The sequence below is a fragment of the Hippoglossus stenolepis genome, chromosome 24, assembly GCF_022539355.2.
Source record: "Hippoglossus stenolepis isolate QCI-W04-F060 chromosome 24, HSTE1.2, whole genome shotgun sequence".
Lineage (NCBI taxonomy): Eukaryota > Metazoa > Chordata > Actinopteri > Pleuronectiformes > Pleuronectidae > Hippoglossus > Hippoglossus stenolepis.
In genome coordinates this window covers 7,288,675-7,305,262 of record NC_061506.1, presented here as the reverse complement: position 1 = coordinate 7,305,262, position 16,588 = coordinate 7,288,675, and the positions used below count along the sequence as shown (strand labels likewise).

The 16,588-nt window shown below is 41.5% G+C and overlaps 4 protein-coding genes across 4 annotated transcripts; 3 read left to right on the top strand and 1 right to left on the bottom strand.

Annotated features, from left to right (window-relative positions):
- Positions 1 to 133: 133 nt before the first annotated feature.
- Positions 134 to 2,609, top strand: jagn1b (jagunal homolog 1b). The gene is made up of 4 exons (XM_035150646.2): positions 134 to 274; positions 1,038 to 1,135; positions 1,407 to 1,479; positions 1,570 to 2,609. Exons 2-4 carry the CDS (start codon positions 1,047 to 1,049, stop codon positions 1,957 to 1,959), a joined length of 552 nt encoding a protein of 183 aa, XP_035006537.1. The 5' UTR covers positions 134 to 274; positions 1,038 to 1,046; the 3' UTR covers positions 1,960 to 2,609.
- Positions 2,610 to 3,023: 414 nt separating this feature from the next.
- Positions 3,024 to 6,666, bottom strand: nfkbiz (nuclear factor of kappa light polypeptide gene enhancer in B-cells inhibitor, zeta). Its single transcript, XM_047339019.1, has 10 exons — positions 6,506 to 6,666; positions 5,855 to 5,925; positions 5,429 to 5,754; positions 5,237 to 5,342; positions 4,657 to 4,803; positions 4,257 to 4,320; positions 4,009 to 4,169; positions 3,817 to 3,927; positions 3,562 to 3,729; positions 3,024 to 3,479 (listed from the first exon to the last, which is right to left on the bottom strand). Exons 1-10 carry the CDS (start codon positions 6,555 to 6,557, stop codon positions 3,441 to 3,443), a joined length of 1,245 nt encoding a protein of 414 aa, XP_047194975.1. The 5' UTR covers positions 6,558 to 6,666; the 3' UTR covers positions 3,024 to 3,440.
- A 2,085-nt stretch (positions 6,667 to 8,751) lies between these two features.
- On the top strand, positions 8,752 to 11,170 carry LOC124851419 (homeodomain-interacting protein kinase 1-like). The gene is made up of 6 exons (XM_047339215.1): positions 8,752 to 8,781; positions 9,671 to 9,734; positions 10,133 to 10,185; positions 10,397 to 10,540; positions 10,684 to 10,865; positions 10,984 to 11,170. Exons 1-6 carry the CDS (start codon positions 8,752 to 8,754, stop codon positions 11,168 to 11,170), a joined length of 660 nt encoding a protein of 219 aa, XP_047195171.1.
- Positions 11,171 to 11,222: 52 nt separating this feature from the next.
- Positions 11,223 to 12,877, top strand: LOC118103444 (homeodomain-interacting protein kinase 3). Its single transcript, XM_047339161.1, has 7 exons — positions 11,223 to 11,299; positions 11,369 to 11,449; positions 11,581 to 11,922; positions 12,066 to 12,247; positions 12,366 to 12,489; positions 12,604 to 12,708; positions 12,786 to 12,877. The coding sequence occupies exons 1-7, from the start codon at positions 11,261 to 11,263 to the stop codon at positions 12,873 to 12,875; spliced, it is 963 nt and encodes a 320-aa protein (XP_047195117.1). The 5' UTR covers positions 11,223 to 11,260; the 3' UTR covers positions 12,876 to 12,877.
- Positions 12,878 to 16,588: the final 3,711 nt, after the last annotated feature.

Sequence of the window (16,588 nt, the reverse complement as noted above, 5' to 3'; positions counted from 1 at the left end):
AGACAAATTGTGATTTGTGAATATGGGCTATACAAATAAAATTTGATTGATTGATTGATACAGCCCATAGAAACGAAATAAAATAGATCGTCTGTTTATTGTCTTCTTTCCATTGTCAATAAAGCTGAGTTGAATGTGAGACATTCTGACCAATCAGACTTTGAGGTGTCACACTTTCACTTCCTCTTCCCCCGGGCATGGAAGCCGAGAGCTAGCATCACTTTGCCTGTTAGCAAACATTCACGCACCTCTCGTGAGCACAGCCACGCACAAAGTAAGTGTTGCGTTCAATCCAACATTGAATAACTCTGTCTGTGTGCTTGTGTGATGCCACAGGAACGAGCCGACACTATGTCTGTATGTATACGGTAGTTAACGGTTAGCATGTAGCCGGCATTAGCTCGGTAGGTCGTCTGTATTCTGTCCTCGCTGCTCCTGCCCTGGTGACGGGCTTTATCACTAATGTGAGTTTCCCTTGACGTTAATGTAGAATCATGGTGGCGAAGTATCAGCTTCTACAGGACATGTATGAGACTGTTTTATACAAACGAGCTGTGTCCTTGACCGATGAACTCGAGAAGTGATGTGTTCCCCAGTTTGTTTACGTCTCGAGCTGCTGTCATGTGGGAAAAGTCATAACTTGCACACACGCTCGTGGTTACAGTAAATGTGACCATGCTATTGCTTCCATGTATGAGTGGTAGCCTTAGTCTGTGTCTAGTGTAGGAACAAGTTAAGTATTGATCTCTATATTCTTTCTTTATTATGCCATGCCTCAGATTGTCACTAATTCAGTCCTTTTACCAGATACAGCTCATAATATGCAGGTTTTCCATTGAACAGCTACTCACTTTCTGGCTCAACACTTGTACAATTAATAAGGTTTTTATTAAGGAAGAATAGTTGCAAATTACTAACTTTATCAGAAAACCCTTTATTCACATCCCGGTCATGAGTCTAACTAGTGACTGTGAACTTATCTAATGTAATCGTGTTTCTTTTTTAGTCAGTTAACAGATCATGTGTTTTGCTTTCAGATACTCACCATGGCTTCTCGAGCAGGTCCGAGAGCAGCAGGCACGGACGGCAGTGACTTTCAGCACCGGGAGCGGGTTGCCTCACACTACCAGATGAGGTAGGAAAGAGTGTGAATGTTACCGTTTCAAGTGATGTATTAAACAATTAAACTACCAAATGGGGTACTGATTTTAAGCATTATAAAAATACATGTTTAATGTACTGTTTAAGTCAAACAACAAAAAGTTTGGTTTTATTTTATAATAATCACGGAATGAGATGTAGACAGTGTCATAATTTGGCACATAGTAGTTTCAGATTTTAAGCCTGATCTTATATGTCGCTGCACCATGACTTTATCATCCTCCCCTCTGTCTTATTTTGCACAGCGTCGCCTTGAAGTCTGAAGTCCGTAAACTCAACATTGTCCATGTCCTGATCTGGGTTCTGATGGCAGCTCAGGTAAGTCCAACCACAAGTAACTGAGTCAAACCTTGAAAGAAAGCACTTGATTTGATTCACTGACAGCAAATTCTCTTTTTGACATGTCAGGTAACTGTGAGCCAGCTGAGCCTGGTGTCCCACAAGGTGGTGGCCTCGCCCTACCAGTGGGAGTACCCTTACCTCCTGAGCATAATTCCCACAGTCTTTAGCTTCTTGGCGTTGCCTCGCAACAACATCAGCTACCTGGTGATTTCTATGATCAGCGGCGGGCTTTTTTGCGTGGCCCCACTGATCTACGGCAGCATGGAGATGTTCCCAGTGGCACAGCAGCTGTATCGTCACGGCAAAGCGTACCGCTTCATCTTTGGCTTCTCCGCAGTGTCGGTCATGTACCTGGTGATCGTAATAGCTGTGCAGGTGCACGGCTGGCAGATCTACTACAGCAAGAAGCTGCTGGACCAGTGGTTCACCTCCACACAGGAGAAGAAGAAGAAATGAGTTCTTTAAAGTTGGATTGAACCTAGAGACTCAAATGTAAAGTTGTCCTTTTCCAACTTTTTCTGGATTTGTATTTGACATTTGCTGTTTGAAAATTTGTCCTCAGACAGCCCGTGAATGCTGCCATCACTTTGTACCTGAATACGTCTGGCATTTCATGATTAACAAGAACAAACTGTTAAAGTGTTGAGTTTATCGCCTGTACTTGATTATTTGATGAACTGACATTGGGAGAACTGGATGAAGAATGTGTAAGTTAATGTTTGAGACAAATAAACCTGAATATCAGCCAGTTGTGATTATATGCGAGTTTGACATATCTACCTCTTCAGTCGTTTGATTTTTACTTGGGTGAGCCATCACGTGCGGCTTGTGAAACAAATGATTAAGATATTTGGGTGCAAGTTCGTAAAATCAAATAGTTGGAAACAAACAAGTTGAGGTTTTAACCTCTTGATATTCTGGTAAAATTGTCAATCCATTCGCCTAAAACGCCTATGTAAGGCATACCCAAAGTAAATTGAAAGTTATTCTTGAACCACATGCATGGTTTTCGTCTCTTTTGAAAGGTAACACTCTGAATTTGTTTCCCCCAACACTCAGAATCACTGTAAGTGCTACTGGCATTGAGTAATAAAAGTTGGAACACACTGAAGTAGGTTTTTATTTCCGCCTGAATATATTTTGGTAAACAGATGCCTGCAGATAACTCTAGCTGGGACTTATGAGCTGGAAAACACAATGGGACCACAGCATGAAGCCTTACCTAGCCCAAGTTTGATAACAATACCACAGAAAATGAGTATTTTACACATGTTTTTCTAAGGGTAGGTCTAGGTGTTTTCCAAAAAAGGCCATTTGGAGACTCCAAAGGACCCTTGGTAACATGGTCACACACATACACAGTGAAACAAAGGGACACACACACACCTCCCCTAGAAAAGAGACTTTATTCTTAGACAGACATGTAATGCACAGTTCACTGTTGGGCTAATATAAATCAACATTATAATGTCATGATATTTATCTAATGTTTTTATACGCTTCAACTTAAGTAAATGTAAATATGCATTTACAAAATCTGGAAGGTCGATGGCCTAAAAAATGTCATGCCACAACATGATACAAAAACGATGTGATTATCTGATTTGTCAACATGATTTCTGTTATGTTTGTGTAAAATGTGTATTTTTGATCAAAAAATATTGCTATATGGAAGCTACAATAATACTAAACATGTTAACTACTAGTATTTATCAAAAAAGTACAACCCCTAATCCCTCAAACATAGAATGTGATCACAATTATCAAGTATCATCCTAAAGAAAACCCAGTTAAATGCAAGTGTTAGCTTTACTTTCTTTGTAGCATTACACGGTAATGAACAATGAGGCATGTTTCACTGAAACAACCAGCATCTGCCTTACTTTGGCAAATAGTTTCATAGAGCGGACTGTCTGACTGACAGTGTTTTTGTGCTTTTAAGCGTACACCCGTTTCCCCTTCAGGATGAGCCGCACCTTAAGAAAAGATGGAAGTCAAATTGTCAGTGCGTCACAATATACCATTCTAAATGACTTATTAGGTTTTTAAACCGCATACCTTTTCACCAACGGGTCCTTCGGGCACCAGCTGAGACGGCAGGTCATTTTCAGAATTCTTGGTTCCGGGGTCAGCTCCTTTTTTCATCAGCAGCTTTACCGCATCAACTTGTCTCTTGTGATTTTGCAAAGCGCTGACAACGTGCAGGGCAGTGTTTCCACTAAACGTCTGAAACGTAAAATGCAGTTTCTGAGTTTACACAACCTTATAGCTTAGCAGGCAATTTCTGAAGAGTTTCCTGAGGACATGTCTCACCTTAACATTTACAACGGACAGCGAGCGAGGCCGGTCCAGAAAAAGTTGCAGCAGCTGCACGTTTGCCTCCTCAGAAGCCATGTGAAGACAAGTCCGGCCACTTTTGAGATCCTGTCGGAATCAGCACAAGCTCTGGTAACTATTGACCGCTTTACCTGGATGACTAAGAAAGTAAGTGTTTGTAACAGTTACCTTGGTCGCGAGGGACGCACCCATGAGCAGCAGAGTCTGGATACATTCAACAAACACGTGTTTCCTCTGCATCACCACATACGAACAAGGACTTTCCAGAAGCTTCAGGTCTTTAATGACATTGTTGTGCGCCAAAACTGCCGTGTGGAGCGGGGTCAGACCTCCAGAGAGAGAGAGAAGAATAGCATTCAATCAGACGGAGAGGCAACATTAGCATCAGAGTTTTCAGTATAATCCAACGTTCTCACCCTCATAATTGAAGACGTCAACATCAATCGGTTGTTGACTCTGGCAAAAGGCGTCACAGATTGTCTGCGAAAACAAATTGTCACATGCAACTGTTGATGTTTGTGGTGGTGAAGAAGAAACCTCTTGTGAACTGTTGAGCATGGAATACAGTAGCAGTCAAAAGTTTGGACACACCTTCTCATTCAATGGTTTTTCTTGATTTTTACTTTTTTCTACATTGCAGATGAATATTGAAGACATCCAAACTATGAAGGAACACATGGAATCATGTGGTAAACCAAAAAGTGTTGCACTTATATGCACTTTGGGAATCCCTGTTCTAGGCATGTCTGATACCTGCAAAAATAAAAAAGTTAATGAACTTTGATTTGTGGTGATAGATTTACACAAAATTGGTACCTGAAGACTGAGAAAGTGGCCTTTTTCACAACACACGTGCAAAGGCGACCGACCCCAGAAGTCACAAGTGTTGATTTGTGCTCCGTGCGCCATCAGATCACGGACGATTAAGTGCTGATTGGTGGCAGTGGCTATCTGAAGCGCTGTCTGTGGACAAAAAAGCAGATGAATCACGCAAACGTGTTGAAGTCTGTGATGGAAATCTGAAAATACAAGAGGCTGGAACACCAAATTTGTCTTTGTGTATTTTAATAGGGGCTTTCTGCAGAAGGATCAACACAGAGTGAAGATGCAGAACAGTCAAAGCAAGGATATTATATAGGAGAACTAAGGCTGTTTGTCTGAGCCAGTTCAGACTGGTTCTGTAGGCGCAGTTTGAAACAGGAATCAAAACACAGACAACTGATGTAAATAAGTGATAAAAAGGTCTTAAAGTTTTCAGGTCACACACACAGTTCAGGTCATAAAGTATTAAGACAGTTCTGCAAAAACTTACTTTTCAACTACAAAATAGGTTTCAACCACACTTAGTTATTTTTCCACTACAAGTCAGATGGACGCAAACTGAGAGTGTGCATACCTGGCCGTTGTGCTCCTTCAAGTCCAAAGAGCCAAGTTTGGCCATTCTCCCAGCAAGCACGTAAGCCAGAGCTCGTCTCCCTTGCGCCACAGCAATGTGAAGATACCTGACAGTCGGGAAAGGAAAACGTCAGTACCACTGCATGCAAATTATGTCAATGCTGCGCTGTCGACTTTACCAACTCGTACGTACGTGTCCCCGTCTGCATCTTGCCAGTTGAGCAGCTCGGGGGGAACGTCTCCAGCTTTATGTGCCGCTTGCTGGATTTGCCAGTGAAACAGAGACAGTTTGTTCTCGACGGTCGGAGCCACGTTTCCCCACAAAGGCGGAATCTGCGTGTGCTGCGGCTTGAGGTGAATGCTTCCAGGATAAGCAGGAGGGAAATGAGGGGGGGTGTTTTGGTTTACTGGTACGTGAAGGCCCAACTGGTAAGGACTCGCGTCGCTGGCAAAGGGTTCAGGTTCTGCAAATTTAAAATTCTGCTCCATGTGGTTGTCCTCGTCTGAGCAGTTCCACTCCTGAAAGACAATCATTTGGTTACAAACACCCTACTACGTTCTGTCAAGTGAGCTTCTTCCTCATGTCCGCGTTAACTCAAGATTAAACTTTGTCACCAACCTGGCGTTTCATCATTAGCAGCTCTTTCACCGTGTTGTTCCTCTGCACGCTTGCCTGGATGAATCCTTGTACTTTGCCAAAACAAACAAGTAAACGGGGGCTTGTTATTACCGATTGCTTTACCCAGGCAGCAGAATAAAATAGCAAGTGTCAGCGAAACAATGAGAACTTTTGTGTATGGACAGCTAGTAAGTAATGTATTTAGTTACCCCGCCCCCAAGGAAAAGCGCATTCTGTACACTGATGGTGTTGACTGCATTAAACGTGTGATTATTAATAGTTCAGTTAACGTCCTTGTCTTATGTGATTCTACGTACTACGTGTTATTTATATGGCACTTTTCAGGCTTAAGAATAAAGTACTACTTAAAATCAGAAAGATGTGAAACTCCTTTTGACCTGGGGTGAGGTCATTCAAACTTTGGAGCAGTACAACTATATTGTATTTAGGAGAACAAGAATTAACCATTCCATCCACAAGATAATTATTAGTAAAGTTACAGGCTCTCCCGCTAGTAATTTCAAAGACCAATGATTTAGAATGACATAGAAGCACTTGGTCGTGCATTCAAGTGTTCAAGACAAATGTATATCGGTTAACTCCTTCCCCCCCCCCCTTATCGTGAAAACAGTGTCCTGTGCAGTAACTCACCTTCATAAATGTGGCTGAGGCCTGTGGTCTCACTCGCTCCTGGATCCAGCATGTTTAAGGAGTCACTTGTTGACTTCCTGCACCGCCACTTCCTCTTCTCCCACAAAAACCTGCAGTGCAAACACACTCGGCAGTGAAGAGTGAAGTGCGATGACCCCGTCCCACCTTTCTGCTCGACGAGGCCCAGATCACAAATGAGGAACAAAAGCATAAAATGTCTCACGCAGCTTCCTGGTTGACATGTCACCCAGGTGAGTCTGAGGCGGTTTCAAAATAAAAGCATTGACCCATTAAATTGAATGCTGATGCAAATGAGTGGGATTACATTTAAATAAACTCACTTGAATGCCCAAATCCTTTCAAAGTACCATATAAACTAAAGACTGTCTCGTAAACATATACATCTATAATACTTTTGTTGACTAACTGGTTCCTTATCCCGCAGATGTGTTGTACTTAACATGACATTGCTGTTGGTATGAACCACTCCCTTCCCAACGCTTCCTACTTGTTGGGGTTTTCCCCTTAAAGAAAAAAAGGTTCGTTGTTCTTGCCTTTTCTCCAAATGCAGCCCATGACAAGTAATTTGATCTTTCTCTTGTAAATAAACAGCTAAGATATATTTGGACAAAATTTAAACACATGTCAATATTAGCGACATTTAGATCTGATTGTATAGTTTGGATATTTTGGGGGGAAATACAAGTAATCACCAAAAAATAAATTCATTTTTGATGCAACTTATTCTCCCACACTACCAGCTTACATTCCGAATAAAATAGTTTCTTCATTGTAAAACAATCACACATCCGACTAACGCCCATCGCGCACTAGTTCCCCTTTGCTAATCTTCCGGACATTTGGAACCTGAACAGGATTGTACACTGCTTTCATGCATGTGGTCAGTTTAAAACACATTTAGATCCAAAAAGTGCCCTATAAGCCTTTACACCAATTACCGTCGTACTCATTGAATTAAAAAATAAACCCGTTCAATTGGAAGCACTGCTTTTATTTTCATTTCGAATCCACACACTAGTCAAACATGACACATGTTGGGCAACAGAGTAAAGACAGACATTAATTTACTCTCTACTACTTCCAGGTTAATTCTTCAAACCTGGACTGTACAGCACGGCAGAATAAAGTGAGACCTTCCAATGGTTTCGTAACACTAAAAATATCAAGTCAACTCTTATTCCAATAAACCTGCTTCATCAAGAGTGGATGCATATTTACAGTTCAGTGGCAATATCTTTTGCCAGTTTCAATCGTGACCTCAAATCAAGCTACCTGGGATGACATCATAATAAATAAATTAACTTCCTTCATCCTTTAAGGATGTTTGCAGATTGTTGGGCTCCTGGGAAACTCCCCAAAACATTCCTTATTTAATTGATGGAATCATAGTGTGAAGAAAAGTCCTTTCGCTAAATCCCAACTGTTAGAAATTATATACATGTACACAGCTCCCACAAGATCACAGCTGGGAGATAATGTGAATGACTACCAGTTTGGAAAGATTACAACAATTTGAACTATCAGTACCTTTATACATAAATAAGCTCAAATCATTCCGTAGCAATATTGTACAAACAAAAACACTGCATGCACACTCCTGCAAAAAAAATAAACAGATCTAAAGTCCCATTAGTCATTTCTAATTTGTCCCTCTGGAATGGAGGTTGGAAGTGTTGGTCCGGCACGAAGAGTGAAGAGCGTTTGTTCGCACTTTTTTAGTCTGGACATATTTAGAGGTCATTTTGTACAAACTGTACTAAATATTTGCACTTTAAGAATTGGGAATCTTTACAAATAAAACTTGTGCTTGTTCAACATGTCTGCTACACTGACTGGAATGTATTAGTAGAGCGCAGTCATAACAATTTGATGCTATAGTGATCAAGAGCTCTATTTTATAAACATGTCTGACTTGCTCGTGCTCAGCAATACACAACACATGATGTTCCATCAGATAAACACAGGATCAGGGTGACCTGTCAGACAAGGAACCAGTTTGATCATTGCTCTCCCTGCCTTTATTATTAATGATACATACAAGGTTAAATAACAAATCACAAAGAAGAAAGTCTCTGATAAACAGATGGTTGTTTTTTTCAGATTTACCTTCACGTTTAAAATAAGTTTATTGATTCTGGGGTGTACATTTCCAGCAACGGGTTGTGTTCGAGTGGTAAAATACATTAGTGTCATGTCTCCTCTGAGATGCGTCGTCGATCCTCCCCATGGGTGGACTGGAACCATTTGTGGCTCAGGTGAGAATCAAGGAGCAGATAAAAAGAAACCTTACCAACGGGGATACAGAGAATGTCCGCCTGCAGCTGCAGGTTCTCTTTGCATGTGTTTATTCGCACTTCTTTCTTTTCCTGTTATTTTTCCTCTTTCAGCAGCAGTACACCTTTATATTTCCTCCCATCAACACTTGTGACAGCAAACGAACAATCACATCCTAGTGTGTGTAGCATCTTGGTTTCATGGGGCTGTCGTCAGCTGATGCGTTCTGCCCTGATGGGGTCTCAGTCAGTCAGTCAGTCAATGTCAATATGTTTGCATTTAATGTCTATTAAAAAAAAATGTTTAATGAATTTTGTTTTGCCATTTCATTATTTCTTAATTCAATAAACCTGTGAAAACCTACAACTAAATATGTTCATGATATGAGTGGCGAAAATATGGTCTCTCTTGTATTTAAGGTTAGACTTTAAATGTTCCTGTTTGATTAAGCTGCTATAGGCCAGGACTCCTGGGGGAACTCAGTGCATGCTGGGAATTTTGCCTCTGGGCCATGTTCATATTCTTATACACATTGTCCCATTTCTATATGTCACTAACTTTGTGTAGTTTGTTTCTCTCTCTCTCTCTCTCTCTCTCTCTCTCTCTCTCTCTCTAGGATCATAGGCACCTACAAACAACCATGACTTTGAAGACTTTGAAGTGTACCAATTGTGATAAAAGGATCAAAGGAAGGGAAGTCCTAGAATGTTCCCTTCCTTTGATCCTTTTATCATATATGTATATATGAGTCACAAAAATCCCTCAAATCACATAGTGAGATTGTTGGCTTTGCTGCGCTCGCTTGTGCTTCGTATTTCGAGATCGGTTTTGTACTGAAACCTTCCAGATAGCTTTATTTTTCTGTTCCAGTTGTGTTTCACCATCACTGTGGCCTCTGGTTTCAAGATGTCCAGCTCCTTTACTGATATGTCAGGTAAGTTGAGTAATTAGCATCTAAAAAACACAGATGATTGATAACTTTATATGGTTAAAAAATAAGAATTGGATTTATTATTAATTGATAATCCTTTTCAGATTTACCTTGAGCCTCAGTGTAACCTCAAGTTTGGCCTGTATTGCTGAGAACAAGACTAAAACACTTGATGCTGACATCAGGTGTTAGCATGTGTTAGCAGCTGGTAGTTGGTAACTTATATTGTGCAGAAGACCTTCACCATCTTGTCCTATATTCAAAAATAGATTTTTATTGATGAAACAAACTAATTATATGGTATAGACTTAAAGTTTTTGACGGATGTGTATTTTGCTATGTATCATATATGTATCAACATGTGACTTCATGTTGTGTCCATCTCATCTCGTCCTCCACAGACAAGCCCCTGAAACCCAAGAAAACCTTCCGCGACAGGGTGGAGAAGTTTTCGGCAAGGGAAGGTTTGGAAAGGTCGTGGAGTGTGTGGACACTAAAACTACAACGTGGCCATCAAGATGACCACAGATTATTTCCAGGAGAATGCGGGAAAAGAGGTGCGGTACAAACTGTTGCTTTATCAAAACTGAAGCAAGAATTTGCATGTAGAAATATTTTGTAATTAGACCCATCACATTACTCAAAGCTTCCTCAATGTTGACTAGGCTGCAGATGCAGATCGAAGCCACATCATTGTCCACGATGAGCCCACATGTCCCAGCTTTGAGGTTGTGGACGTGACTCTGGATGAATACTTGAAGGATGTCAAGTTTATGACCATCTCTGAGATCCGGCCTGTTCTGCAGCAGGTTTGTTGGATTTTCTCTTTTCCACTCCCAGAAGTTTCCAGTGTAAAAGTGTCATTTCACTGTATATTTCAAATCTGATGCGAAGCAAATACTATGTACTTTGTCTTCATAACAAACTATAATAATTAATTGTGTTTCTTCAGCTGGCGACTGCACTGCTCTGCCTGGAAGACCTGGATATTGTCCACAGCGATATCAAACCGGAGAACATCATGGTGCTGGATAAGTGGCAGAAACCGCTACAAGTGAAGTTGATTGAATTTGGACTTGCTCGCCAAGGCCCCGACATACATCCAGGCTCAGGGGGACAGAGTCTGTTATACAGGTAAGGCACACAGCAGTCGCAGAGAAGACAACATGTGGCAGAGATGCTGCAGCTTTGTGTCACTAGTCGTTTTCTTTTCATACAGGAAGTTTAATGTTGTTTATTTTGTCTCCATCAGGGCTCCAGAGGTCATGTTGGGTCTCCGTCACAGGCAGCCTATTGACATGTGGTCTGTAGGATTGACTGTGGCAGAGATGGCTCTGGGCCGCCCCCTGTTACCTGGGAAACACGAGTACGACATTGTAAGTATCTTCCTCACAGATGCAAATAGTTGCAGCATCCTGGATTTGTTTCTCGGCTCTTAAATCAGATCATATGTGCGTTTCCAGATGAAAAAGATCGTGAAAACGTTGGGTGAACCGCCCACGGACCAACTGGACGCTGGACCACGCAGCATGCAGTATTTCAATATCTGTGGGACATGGAGACTGAAGGTATGCATCCATCGATCATTCTATCCTTCCATCCATCCATGATTTACCCTAAACTCTGTCTTTTTGTAGACTTCATTAGAATTGCATGCTCAGACTGGGCTCCACTACAGCGACAGGAAGTGCTTCAACTCTTCATGTACCCTTGAGGAGGTACGTTAATGTTTGTTATGTCATATTAATACAAGAATGTCTTCAACAGACTCCTCAGGAGTCTTATTCTTTGACTGCATTTGCATCATTTGATCCGATCATTAGACATATTCAGAGCTTTGTCATTCCAGATCATGTATCAAGACCTCATAGCTGAGGACGAGGAGGAGGTGGAGCACTTCATTGATCTCTTGAAAAAGATGTTGAACGTCAACAAGAATGAGAGGATCACACCTGCTCAAGTGCTCAAGCACCCTTTCCTCGCTGTGGAGCAGCATGGTGACGGCCCACACATGACTGTCACCATGGAGGAGCCCTACGTACCTCAGCAGCCTGAACCACTGACCTCCGAGGAGGTGTATCCTTCTCCTCCAGGAATCAATGTGTCATCTAATCTGGACGTGACTCTGGATGAATACGTGAAGGATGTCAAGTTTATGACCATCTCTGAGATCCGGCCTGTTCTGCAGCAGGTTTGTTGGATTTTCTCTTTTCCACTCCCAGAAGTTTCCAGTGTAAAAGTGTCATTTCACTGTATATTTCAAATCTGATGCAAAGCAAATACTATGTACTTTGTCTTCATAACAAACTATAATAATTAATTGTGTTTCTTCAGCTGGCGACTGCACTGCTCTGCCTGGAAGACCTGGATATTGTCCACAGCGATATCAAACCGGAGAACATCATGGTGCTGGATAAGTGGCAGAAACCGCTACAAGTGAAGTTGATTGACTTTGGACTTGCTCGCCAAGGCCCCGACATACATCCAGGCTCAGGGGGACAGAGTCTGTTATACAGGTAAGGCACACAGCAGTCACAGAGAAGACAACATGTGGCAGAGATGCTGCATCTTTGTGTCACTAGTCATTTTCTTTTCATACATGAAGTTTAATGTTGTTTATTTTGTCTCCATCAGGGCTCCAGAGGTCATGTTGGGTCTCCGTCACAGGCAGCCTATTGACATGTGGTCTGTAGGATTGACTGTGGCAGAGATGGCTCTGGGCCGCCCCCTGTTACCTGGGAAACACGAGTACGACATCGTAAGTATCTTCCTCACAGATGCAAATAGTTGCAGCGTCCTGGATTTGTTTCTCAATAGAGTGAGAAACAAGTAAGAGATCGGCTCTTAAATCAGATCATATGTGCGTTTCCAGATGAAAAACATTGTGAACACGTTGGGTGAACCGCCCATATACCAACTGGACGCTGGACCACGCAGCATGCAGTATTTCAATATCTGTGGGACATGGAGACTGAAGGTATGCATCCATCGATCATTCTATCCTTCCATCCATCCATCCATCCATGATTTACCCTAAACTCTGTCTTTTTGTAGACTTCAGAAGAATTGCATGCTCGGACTGGGCTCCACTACAGCGACAGGAAGTGCTTCAAATCTTCATGTACCCTTGAGGAGGTACGTTAATGTTTGTTATGTCATATTAATACAAGAATGTCTTCAACAGACTCCTCAGGAGTCTTACTCTTTGACTGCATTTGCATCATTTGATCCGATCATTAGACATATTCAGAGCTTTGTCATTCCAGATCATGTATCAAGGCCTCATAGCTGAGGACGAGGAGGAGGTGGAGCACTTCATTGATCTCTTGAAAAAGATGTTGAAAGTCAACAAGAATGAGAGGATCACACCTGCTCAAGTGCTCAAGCACCCTTTCCTCGCTGTGGAGCAGCACGGTGACGGCCCACACATGACTGTCACCATGGAGGAGCCCTACGTACCTCAGCAGCCTGAACCACTGACCTCCGAGGAGGTGTATCCTTCTCCTCCAAAGACGACATCTTTGGACCTTGAGGATGAAGAGGTCACAGCAGCACCTGTCCAGCCGACTGTACCTCAGCAGCCTGAACCACTGACCTCCGAGGAGGTGTATCCTTCTCCTCCAAAGAGGACATCTTTGGACCTTGAGGATGAAGAGGTCACAGCAGCACCTGTCCAGCCGACTGTACCTCAGCAGCCTGAACCACTGACCTCCGAGGAGGTGTATCTTCTCCTCCGACATCTTTGGACCTTGAGGATGAAGAGGTCACAGCAGCACCTGTCCAGCCGACTGTACCTCAGCAGCCTGAACCACTGACCTCCGAGGAGGTGTATCCTTCTCCTCCAAAGACGACATCTTTGGACCTTGAGGATGAAGAGGTCACAGCAGCACCTGTCCAGCCGACTGTACCTCAGCAGCCTGAACCACTGACCTCCGAGGAGGTGTATCCTTCTCCTCCAAAGAGGACATCTTTGGACCTTGAGGATGAAGAGGTCACAGCAGCACCTGTCCAGCCGACTGTACCTCAGCAGCCTGAACCACTGACCTCCGAGGAGGTGTATCCTTCTACTCCAGGAATCAATGTGTCATCTAATCTGGAGGATGAAGAGGAGACAACAGCTTCCGTCCAGCCTGGTTAGTCACACGTCTAAATCCCTCACAGACTCCCGGTGTTTATTTTTTCAGTTCTAATCCAACATTTCTTTGTGTTTTTTACAGAGGTCGTGACTAAGAGCAGAAGAAAGTCGGCATCAAGACGCGTCAGGACGTTTTTCAAGCGCGTCAAAAAGGCCTGGTGCAGCTGCTTCAACTGCTGCACTAAAATGCCATGAGCTCCATATGGAAATTTTTATCTCAGTATTTCTTTCTTTCTTGATTGCAATATTTCATAATATTAGTATTTCAACATTTCTTGATTTAACTATTTCAGTATTTCATTATAGCAGTATTTATTGATTTCCAATATATCCTTATATTAGTATTTCTTTGTCAATGCCAATATGTTTGCATTTAATATCTATTAAAAAAAATGTTTAATGAATTTTGTTTTGCCATTTCATTATTTCTTAATTCAATAAACCTGTGAAAACATTCATTTAGAAAGTCTGTTTTGAGTCTTGGCCTATTTTTGGCCGTTTTTGAATTATTTTCAGTTTACCTTTACATACCACAATCAAAAGATATACCATGCAGATAATATTTCTTCTTCCAGCACATTCCCTATATGATCATAAAATACATTTTTCAATTGGCATAGTATATCAAGATATTGGCCCCAATAACACACAAGACACATCATGTGATTTGATCACAGCGGCATGATAACAAAGAAAAGCTATTAGCTGATGCCCTGAGTTTACATGTTGGTATCATGAGCGAAAAAAGCTGAATCAGTGAATCCTCATCTGTTAAAAAGTCTTTTAAACATCATAAAAAAGGTTAAAACTCAAACATCCAGCATGCAAATCGAAAAAGTCAACATTAACAAAGTGCAACTGTTGCTGATAAAGTCATTGCTCCGACTCTGCAGACGCTTCACCCCTGCAGTGGTGGATCTAAATATCTACATCTTCCATCCTTGATATATTAAAGTTGGTTAATGTAGCCCAGAAATGAAAAATTTGAGTGTTTAGATATTTTAGATACGAGTAAACTATGAAGTAAATGAGTGAAAAGTCCAAGGTGAGATGTAAGTATCAAGCCTCACAAGAATAGAAATGCTCAAATGAAGCAACAATGCCTGCAACAGTACTTTAGCACTGTTGCAGGCAGTAGTGTCAGAAGTCCAAGTCCGCCAGACACTTACCCGGGGAGGACTTTGAGTTATTTTGAAGACAGGATACCGGTACGACCAGTGCTGAATAGATAAGGCTCGCAGAGTGAACACAGAGTTCACCAAGACGGGAAACGGGCTGTTAGTTTTATGCATGCACGCTGGCTGAAGGACAGTATCGTCTTCAAATGATCGTCTGCATGATATAGTAACGCTATTCTTCATTGTTTTAAGAGGTAGGAGTACAGACACTGTATTCATTTGAGTTGATTTTTCAGTGCAGGAATAGCTGCAGACATTCATAGTTAATTTTATGTTTTTTGTATTGTGTAGTTTATTAGAAGGCGGCATCAGGCAACTTAAAGCAGCTGAAGAATGAAAACATATAACACAATGCATGTGTGTATTTCACATTTAAACAAAAACAAGCCCAAAAGGATGTTTATTTGCTAAACTCTCATTATATGCAGTGTTAAATGTAACTAATGCTTCAGATAATACGTTTTAAATGTTGTAAATGCAGCCGTAATGTGAATATGCACATTTTTGTCACACTAGTGTGCTGCCATCACACGGATTAATAAATGCATACAGCAGAAAATATGAATGGATTGGAGTAGATATTTGGAAACATTCACTAGCTCCTGCAGAGTTCAGCCAAACTCCAAATAAAAGGCCTTGGGCTAAAATGCTGCATGTAGTTTAATATTAATGTCAGTGTTGATTATGGTCTGCTACAGCCTAACAAGCAGCAATGAAACATGTCCATGTGTTCTCCAACACAATATACGTGAATGTTTCAGATTTATATGCTTCTTAGTGAATTTATTCATGATCCACTTAGTCGGTCTAAGCTGCCATCATAATGTTTCACTCAGTTTTATAGCTTCAAATAACTAATTAAAACCAAATATGAGCACTTGGGAATAAATCATGCATCCGTGTTATAATAATTATCTCTAAACGTGTAATCTGACTTTTAGGTTTGGCCCGTGTGCCATCCTCTAACATGGAGGAGGCGGGGTTTATGACCTGTACTGCAGCCAGCCACCAGGGGACATTTGAGACATTTTGGCTTCACCTTTGGTGGAGCTGTCATGTTGTCCATCTTTATATACAATCAATGGGTTAAACAACCATTTCCACTGGTTTGACTGAGCATAAAATGTTTCTTATTTGTTGTTGATCTAGCCTGAATTCTCAAATAGTTCATACTATGTATAGTACCAGAAAAGTAAAAAAATACTTCTAACTAAAGCTGTCAAATGCATGTAGTTCAGTAGAGGGTATTTCATTCTGAACTGTACTGGAGTAGAGATATCGCCTTCTAGTCCTGTCCAGTAGGTGGCAGTAATGCATCTGTCAGCTGCGACCATTGCGTTGTTAGCGCCACGCTCTTCCGACTAAGCGAACGGAAAATGGCGTCCTGAGGTATTTACATGTATTCTTTTATACAGTTGCAATCAGAAATATTCAACCCCCCAAAGATTTTAAGGATTTATCAATTAAAGTTTTTTCAAAGAGCAAGATTCTGCTTCAGATGACTTCTTTATGAGTTGAGTGATACATAAAATCAACACAGAAAA

Coding starts and splice junctions, on each gene's coding strand:
- nfkbiz (XM_047339019.1), bottom strand. CDS start 6,557: ATGCTGGATCCAGGAGCGAGTGAGACCACAGGCCTCAGCCACATTTAT. Junction 5,926..6,505: donor CCTCAGCCACATTTATGAAG/GTGAGTTACTGC, acceptor GTTTTGGCAAAG/TACAAGGATTCATCCAGGCA. Junction 4,170..4,256: donor TGACGTCTTCAATTATGAGG/GTGAGAACGTTG, acceptor CTCTCTCTGGAG/GTCTGACCCCGCTCCACACG.
- LOC118103444 (XM_047339161.1), top strand. CDS start 11,261: ATGCAGTATTTCAATATCTGTGGGACATGGAGACTGAAG. Junction 11,450..11,580: donor CTTCATGTACCCTTGAGGAG/GTACGTTAATGT, acceptor TTGTCATTCCAG/ATCATGTATCAAGACCTCAT. Junction 11,923..12,065: donor TCCGGCCTGTTCTGCAGCAG/GTTTGTTGGATT, acceptor GTGTTTCTTCAG/CTGGCGACTGCACTGCTCTG.
- jagn1b (XM_035150646.2), top strand. CDS start 1,047: ATGGCTTCTCGAGCAGGTCCGAGAGCAGCAGGCACGGACGGCAGTGAC. Junction 1,136..1,406: donor GCCTCACACTACCAGATGAG/GTAGGAAAGAGT, acceptor TATTTTGCACAG/CGTCGCCTTGAAGTCTGAAG. Junction 1,480..1,569: donor GGGTTCTGATGGCAGCTCAG/GTAAGTCCAACC, acceptor TTGACATGTCAG/GTAACTGTGAGCCAGCTGAG.
- LOC124851419 (XM_047339215.1), top strand. CDS start 8,752: ATGGGTGGACTGGAACCATTTGTGGCTCAG. Junction 9,735..10,132: donor CTCCTTTACTGATATGTCAG/GTAAGTTGAGTA, acceptor CGTCCTCCACAG/ACAAGCCCCTGAAACCCAAG. Junction 10,866..10,983: donor GGACAGAGTCTGTTATACAG/GTAAGGCACACA, acceptor TGTCTCCATCAG/GGCTCCAGAGGTCATGTTGG.